The sequence below is a fragment of the Cystoisospora suis genome (assembly GCF_002600585.1).
Source record: "Cystoisospora suis strain Wien I chromosome Unknown contig_2389, whole genome shotgun sequence".
Taxonomy (NCBI): Eukaryota; Apicomplexa; class Conoidasida; order Eucoccidiorida; family Sarcocystidae; genus Cystoisospora; species Cystoisospora suis.
The window spans coordinates 1-7,836 of record NW_027155188.1 but is presented as its reverse complement, the minus strand read 5'-3'; the positions used below and the strand labels follow the sequence as shown (position 1 = coordinate 7,836).

The following is a 7,836-nucleotide window of genomic DNA, read 5'->3' as shown; positions in this document are numbered from 1 at the left end:
CGGGCGAAGACCGATAGTGCTGCTGGTCATTGCAAATGCCGTGCCAAGGTGAATGGCGTCTCGACGGTGTGTGGTTTGATTCCTGCGTACAAAAGCCCGTTCGGGAGCTGGGTTTTGAGAGCTAGGATCGGAGAGGCACTGGGCTGTCTTCTTGCCGGAGGGGAGCTGTTCCTTGGGGAATGCCCCTACGTGCCATATTTCAACGCAGGCGAAGACGCGACTGTAGCACCAGACAGCAGACCAGAATGAAACCATGTTGATCAGCTGTCAGGCAGGAAAGCAACTCGGGGCAGAGTTGACCGGGAAGGGCGTGTGAACTACAGAGGGCCCAGCGTCCCGACTTATTTGTTTGTCGCGAAAACCGGAATACTTCTGTGCGTGGCGGTGGCGTTTCATTGGAGTCTCCGGCGAGTGTTTGTCAACAGTCACTGGAGCGCCGGATAAAATATCAGGGGCAACCCTCCTCCCGATACACTGGGGTCGTGGTTTCTCCGATTCGTACGGCCTAATGATGAGATTGCAGCGGAAATGTTCAACTTGCGCGTGGAAGCTTTTTGTCACTCCTCGGGGTCCGTCCGAAGTATACTCGCAGGTGCTCGACTGCCTCGGTGGAGAAGTCAAAGCATTGTGGCGGACGGCCGGCGCACCTCGTTGAAATAAGCACCTCTTTCTGTGTGGCCGCTGTGCCCTGCTGTCTGCCCATCCACCATCAGGCATTGAAGATTCCTCATCCTGTTTTGGCCGCTACAAGCATAGTGAACCTACCGATCTCGATGGATGGCGCCAACTTGCGAGACAAGTAAGTGAATGCAACACACCTTGTACTGACCCCTTTTTTCCACGAGGACTTAGAAAAAGCCGGTTTCGCCAGGGTGGTGTTGTCGCGGCTTAACGTTAACGTTGACAGCAGTCACCCTTTCACCCAGCAAAGTGCAGGTCGTGCTGAGTGCGAGAGAGACTGCCGCCAGAACAGCTTTCTCCGTCGCGGAGTACTCAATACACTGCAAGCATCTTTTCTGCAGTGGTTGCGTCAGCCGTGACTGAGACCACATCACATCAATTGAATGATAGCGGTGTGGCGTGTACGTCTCTCGAGCCGACGGCAATCAAAGCAGCTTTGCAGTTTTTTGCACACGTGGCCGCTGTACCGCCCTAAGGTAGCCACGCCGTCCCCCGTGGCCTTTCGTGGGCAGCGTGAGAAGTCTGTAACGTCATGTGTAGCTGTCTGCGCAAGCCCCACCGTCCAGTGCCCAGGAGCGGGAACCTTCGCTTTTTAAAAACCGGGTCTCGTTGTGTGTCCTTTGGATGTTTGTGCGGTGTCGTAGGCCGGCATTGAGAATCAGATGCTCCGCGAGCGCATCCAGGACTGTGAAAAACAGATATACACCTTGCAGCAACTCGCGGATCGGGAGGTGAGGCGCCGCAGAGGTGCAATCTGTTTTGCAACAGCTGTGCTTCATGTAGGACCACTGACCCAGGAGTATCCATTCTCACTGCAGTCCCACAGAGGCTCAAATTTCAGTGTCTGTCCAAACTGATTTTCTCTCGTAAGTCTTCGGGTGCTCACTGCAAGGCCTATTTTCGAAATGACGGGCACGCGGGGGCTGGGGGATAGGTCCGCACTCATTTGCTGTGGTTGTTCACTCCGTGAGACACTGCACAGTTCCGACGCGTGAGCAGTATTGGTCTGATTCAGCAACACGGGCGCGGCCTCGTCGAAGTGCGGGGAAGCTGTGGCCGGAGAGTTCTCACTGCCGCTCGCTTCTGTGCACGTTATACCCAGACGGCTCGGGCAGAGGCGCAGACGAAAAAGCAGCTGACGGTGGAGGCGGACTACAAAGCATCGAGAGAGGAAGTACTTCGGTTACGGTGAGTCGGATACGTCCGTGGGCGCCATCCGTCTGGAGTCTGCAGGCTCTTTTCCAGTGTGGGTATGGAAAGTCTTCTGCAGAACAAAGAACGATCGCTGCATACTTGACGTTATCACATCGAAGTAAAGAGAGTTTGAAACCATCGCACAGTTGTCATGCCTTCGGGGCCTGCCTTCGCGTTTCCTACACTCGAACCCGAACTCCACGTCTGCTCTGCAAGGTTAGATGCGGGTTACGGGAATAGAAAACTGAGCTCGACGGCCTGAGCGGGGCGTCGCCACTAGGGTTCCCTTGCGATAGACCTCGGCGTGTTGGTGTTCTGACTTCGTATTCTCAAGCTGAGCTTGCCGCAGCAGTTCCCCTTCTGAGCCTGTGCTTGAGTCGTTCACGGAGCGTTTGAGCGTCGGCAAGCCCCGTGAAACACACCACGTTGGCTAGAAGTGGTGTGTATTTCTTGCCATGAGTGACCATCTCGAGACCGGGGCATAGACGGTGTTGAGACGCCTAGCTATCTCACCCAAGACGCCGGACGTGCTGTTCTTGTACCGTAGGCACACTCTTCGAATGAGTCAAAGAGGCGCAGACCTTGCCCGGGGTGCTGTCATCGGCGGCAGTGCCGGAGACTGCCCCCGTGAGGTTTACTTGATGCGGGAGGCCTTGGCAGAGGCGGCGGTGAGTGCATACCCCGCGATCTACTGAGAAACGAACGTGGTCTGTGCGGAGGCACTATCAGATCTATGCTTGTGACTCAAAAACTGTGAAAGCGAGGGACGTAGAGACTGCGTTCTCTCGCGGGGAGGTCGAGAATCCTCCGCCATTCAGACTTAGTCAGCGCCAGCGATTCCCACTAATCTGGACGTGTGCGGCGCCGCAGCGCGACTCACTGTGTCGACCATGTAACGGAGACTCGATCTCTACTGTACTTGCGATGCAGGAGTACTACGCCCAACTTCTAGAGCAAAACGACGCTCTCCGGGTTCAGGTCGAGTGGCTTCGACGCGCGTTGCGCAGGGAAGAGAAGGTACTTCGTTTCGCGTCTAGACGGATCTGCACTTGAAAAGGACGCCGGTCCACTCATGAGTTCTTTGGCCACGCATGCTACGCGGCCACTGAGAGTTGATGCGCGTAGTCTGCCGTCTGTAAAACGCCCAGACCAGGAGCCTCGTAGACGCAGGCTCGTGGAATTGAGCCGGATGTTTGACGCTTCAATCTAGAGGCCTCAGACACCTGGTTCACTTCCGTGTGTTGGTGCTCGTGATCGAGGATTGAGGGAAGAGCCGAAGACCCGCCTGCCAAAAGACGCTGTTTCTATTTTGTGTACAGGAGCCAACCAGGCAGCTGGAAGGGCAGACCGAGACGGAGCAGCCTCACGGGCAGCTTCCAGAATACTGCACCGAGACACAGTGGACTCCAGAGGACAAGACCCCTCGCGTAGCCGGCAGACCCCGGGTAACTACATCTAGTCGTAGATCCGGTGAATCAAGCAGACACAAGCCGCACCTCGTTTGTACAGTTTTGCGTACTGCCGGGCTGCACGGAGAAATCCAAGCAACAACATTATTCAGGACCAGAATCGTATACTATGTTCGCAACCCGTTCAAGTTTCAGCCACTTCGTCTGGGACACTGCAGTGTTCTCGTGAATTTCCCAGCAGCCAGCAGAGGGCCAGCAAATGGCCCCCTGACTCCGGCAGCCGAAGATACCGATAGCCTGGCACCTCGTTTTCTTCCGAAGTTTCCCACACGCGTTAGGTCAGGCAGCAATAGCTTGCAAAATGTGCTTCCAGGCGGAGATTGTCTGCCTTCCAGTCGTCGCGTAAGAGTTACCGTACCCGTATTCATGCAGCCGGTACGCGTTCTACGTCAAGGCTAGCACCGTAAGTGCTGTACAGGACTTTGACGGCGCAAAACCACTCGAGGAACTCTTGGTTTGTGAGTTTCTCCGGGAGGCTGCCCTTGAGCGGTGTCCATGTCGGATCACCAGCCACCATGCAGAGCTACGCAGCCGGCGCCGTCAATTATCGCTAGTGTGGCACTGAACTCCGTCGTCCACGGGGGAGGGCGGCGCCAGCATTTGTGTGTCTCGCCAGTCGCTGGAGCCGCTGCAGAACCCGCTGACACTTCCGGGCAGCCCAGTAATCTTCCGTTCGTGGGTCACGAGACGAAGCGTTGTATATTCGTCAGAATGCGGGTTAGACAAGTCTGTGTGGATGAGTAGGGGCCGACAACACAAAGCCGGTGACTTTCCGTCCCAATTTTGCTCGGGAAGTGTAGTGACGAAAAGCAGCTTTCTTGCTTCTACCCTCAGCCTCAGGAGAACGGATGGCTATGCTGTACCGGTCGACCTCCAGTGGTCTCCTGTGACAGCACCCCCAGCCCGGCTTGTTGAGAATGTGATGAGTCCGTTTTTCTCAGATGGATTCGTTGATGGAAGAAATGCAAGCTGCCGAAGGAAAGTCCTTTCGTTCACGTGCCTCCGCGACCTCGAGGCCAAAGTCAACCAGTCCGCCACACACCTGCGGCTCCGGAGTACGCGGTTCACACGAGCGAACCGAAAGCCAGTGCGGTGCTTCCGGCGCTGCCTCGAAGAAGAGGAGTTCCGAAGCGTTCACTGATTGGTCGTCGTCCGAAGCCCCTTGTGACCCGAACAGCTCCGTCGACGGCAGTGGGCCAGCAGACCCAGCGCCTGGAACGGGCGACCACGACGAAACGGTTTCCGGTGACACCGTCGAGCAAGACGAGAATAAGGGTCCAATCAAGAGACTTGAACAGCGAATTCGAGAATACCGCACCAAGGCTCCCGGGGCGATGGCAGCGGGCGCGGGGGACGGCTGCTCTCGCCGGTGCCTGGCGTGAGAGAGCAGAACCTGACAGGCAACCTGGGCGGGGTTCTGACTAACACAGCTGTAACCTCCACCCCCTTGCTGCACCGTCCTTCTGATAGGCGGGTTCCTCTTTCTTTCGCTCGAGGCAAACGTTGTCCGGAATTATGGCTCTGGTGGACATGCTCTCTGCGCGAGTATCCGCTCGCATTGTCTCCAGCGGTCATTGAGCCGTACCCGTTGCGCTGCTACTGCGTCACACGCCCGCACGCGCGCCAGACTCTCCTTTGTTTTGGACGAACCGAAACCCGCCTACGTGTTCCTCGTTCGCCGACACTGGTGAGCACCCTGCTGCCGGTAGCATTTTATTCAGCGCCTACTCGCTCACTAAACGCTGCATGAAAAGGTCCCTCTTTGCGAAGTGGCACGTTGTCAATTGAGGCTGAGTATATTTCTTCGTCGTCTTTCGCGAAGTACGTGACACAGGGGACATGGAAGCTTCACCGACGAGGCACTGCGCGGTACAGGCACGTTCAGTACCTGTTAAGAGCTCGTCTGCCGCTTAACGTCTGTGGTGGCACCCCCGGACAGCATGCCTCGCCGGGGTTCGGGGGAAGAGGTGACCAACGGCCGTGAACTGGTCAAGTGGTGAAGACAACGCAGCGGGCAGAGGCGCGGGATCTTGTAATATGCGTTCTAGCGTGTGTGCAAGCAATGCGCCTGTCCCTGGTAGTACCAATGCAACTGTTCGTGTTCGCTCGTAGCAAGCCTGTCCACGTTCGCACAACGTGTACTAGCACACATGAACGTACATGACCCCACTACAATCTCATCGTACGACGCTCCCGACGTTTAGAACGGGCGCAGAATCTTGTGTCCAGCATGCCGTGACCTGGGGAGTGCACACTGACATAAGCAGGCCAGTGGGCGCGATACGGTATACCGCAGCACTGCCAAGGCTGCAGCCGCCTAAAACATCCCCTCCCCTGCGGACGAACACGTATCCGAGCCTCTATCGAGGGAAGCTAACGAACTGTGGATGGATGCCAGCTGTCTATGGTGTAGATGTTGCCCCTACGTTTTTGAAAACGATACCTTCTCGAGCCCAGTTAACAGCAGCGGGCGCTGCTTCCGCGTCATCGGGAGCCGCGAGCCGCGCCACCGAAGTCAGGCTTCAGTTCACTTCGATACTTCACGTGCTACAATCATGCCTCTTCTCTCCTCACACCGGTAACAGCGGAATTCTACTCACACTGACCTGAGACAATTTCCAGTGGAGGAGCCCACTCTCTGCACCCGGGAGGCGTGCCCTAGTCACAGCTGGCCTACGTACGCGCAAATGAATACAAGCGCATTTAATCTCTCCGGCTTCGAGTCCCGGGCAGAGCGCCAACCCTGTTGAAGTTACGAGGCACGTGAGAGTACTGCGACCACCGACAGCACTGAAGCTTGTCAAGAGGATTGCCAACGTGGGAGACAACCGAACAGTTCATCGGATACGCGCTGTCTAGAGAAGAAAGCATCGTTCAGCCCTGCTGATTGTTCAACTTCCACAAACGCATGCACAGTTGTAACTCCCCCACTGACGGCACATCGCTGTTCACGGCGCTCGCCTCCTTACCTGACAGAGGTGCCTTCGCGCACGCTCGTGTCAGCACAGAACCTGCTGGTGTGTTTTTCTCTGAGTTCCCATACGGCCCGCTGCTGTCGTGTTTCCTAGCTCTTGTCCCCTTGCGATGAATATCTTCGTGTGAGTCTTTTTCCATAGGCATCTGACAGCATTGGTAGCGACGCCTCTGAGGCTGAAAAGGCAGCTGGCTGTCCTCATCAAGGATTGACGCGAGGGCGGACAGCAACGGATTCTTGCAAAACGTCTCGGGGCTTGGTACGGCTGTCATGAACAGGGGGTGCTGCTCCCAGTCATCGCTTGGCAACGATTGTTGTTTTTCAACTTGTGGGTGCAAAGGCGGGGACCTGGCGTTGCCACGCGGGTTCTCCTTGCTCGACCCCTTGCTGTCCATGACGCGGAAAGAAAGTTCTGCACTAGTATTTCCTGCAGCCCAGGCTCGTAATGCCGGGTAACAGGCGTTAGAATCCAAGATGTACGCCCCGTGCGTGCTGCTCACCAGGGAGGGCAGACTCTCTCGTGCTCACTCAGTGGTAAGCTTGTATTTTCTCGGATTGCAGCTGTTAAATTCCCTGAGCATCATTCCGGCTCGTGCAAGGTCCGACAAGCGCCGGGGGGAACTTCTGCCAAAGAGAGAAAAAAACGTTTTGACATACATATTTCACTCCCGACGCTATAAGCACGACGCCATCACTACGCAAACAGAAAATAAATGTGTCAAGAAACGACGCAGAATGGTGCGGAAGGGACAACAGGCAGCTTTAGCCCGTTATATTGACGCTGATCGATGCCGGTGGCATGCAACGACGCCTGCGGCAGAAAGCTGATCGGGCGCGAGCGCACGACTTGCCGTGAACCAAGAAAACAGGGTGGATGCTTGTGTAGACGAACAGACGAGGCTTATCTCGATCCTGGGGTGTTGAGGCTAGTCCTCGAGTCTGTAAGGAGAGAGCAGTCGGACTGCGGTGGCGTCTGCCACAGCCCATGGTGTACGCCCTGTTGCGTGTCTGCGAGATGGCTCCGTGGGCCGCGGTAGTGTGCAGTGCTTACAGCTCCTGTGTGATTGCATGTGCGTGGTGTCGCGCGTGCCTGACTGCTGAGAACTGCAGCTCTGTCCCGTCTGTCCACGACAACTTAAGGTTCCCTGCCGAAGAGCTGTGCTTTTGAATGGAAGAAGGGGGAGTAAAGTTTCCTCGTTTCGGGGCAGTGCCCAAGGCCGGGAGCGATGCCACTATAGCAAATGGTGGAGTCTGCGCTGACGTTGCCGACCCCAAAGCGATCTTCGCGTTGAACCATCTCCCGGCCCCGAGACAACTTCGAACAGTTTCTCGTCTCAGACCACCTTCTTCCGTTGTAGCTCTCGTGGTCCCGTTGGACGTCCTTGCAGCGCAGATGACCTGCCGCTGCGGAATAACCTACGTCGCTTGTAACGACCGGCACGAAACTTAACAACTTCCGAACTGACCTCCGGTTTTCGATCACGAACACAGGAGTCCGCGGCGCGACGCCCGCTCCGT

General features: G+C 56.3%; 2 protein-coding genes across 2 annotated transcripts; one reads left to right on the top strand and one right to left on the bottom strand.

Annotated features, from left to right (window-relative positions):
- The first annotated feature begins 616 nt into the window (after window positions 1-616).
- On the top strand, window positions 617-5,165 carry CSUI_004980 (uncharacterized protein). Its single transcript, XM_068065161.1, has 6 exons — window positions 617-799; window positions 1,326-1,412; window positions 1,784-1,869; window positions 2,423-2,543; window positions 3,195-3,320; window positions 4,286-5,165. Exons 2-6 carry the CDS (start codon window positions 1,344-1,346, stop codon window positions 4,724-4,726), a joined length of 843 nt encoding a protein of 280 aa, XP_067922856.1. The 5' UTR covers window positions 617-799; window positions 1,326-1,343; the 3' UTR covers window positions 4,727-5,165.
- A 923-nt stretch (window positions 5,166-6,088) lies between these two features.
- On the bottom strand, window positions 6,089-7,276 carry CSUI_004979 (uncharacterized protein). The gene has a single exon (XM_068065160.1). The coding sequence runs from the start codon at window positions 6,711-6,713 to the stop codon at window positions 6,219-6,221; it is 495 nt and encodes a 164-aa protein (XP_067922855.1). The 5' UTR covers window positions 6,714-7,276; the 3' UTR covers window positions 6,089-6,218.
- Between the last annotated feature and the right edge of the window lie 560 nt (window positions 7,277-7,836).

Coding starts and splice junctions, on each gene's coding strand:
- CSUI_004980 (XM_068065161.1), top strand. CDS start 1,344: ATGCTCCGCGAGCGCATCCAGGACTGTGAAAAACAGATATACACCTTG. Junction 1,870..2,422: donor GAGGAAGTACTTCGGTTACG/GTGAGTCGGATA, acceptor CTTGTACCGTAG/GCACACTCTTCGAATGAGTC. Junction 3,321..4,285: donor GCGTAGCCGGCAGACCCCGG/GTAACTACATCT, acceptor CGTTTTTCTCAG/ATGGATTCGTTGATGGAAGA.
- CSUI_004979 (XM_068065160.1), bottom strand. CDS start 6,713: ATGGACAGCAAGGGGTCGAGCAAGGAGAACCCGCGTGGCAACGCCAGG.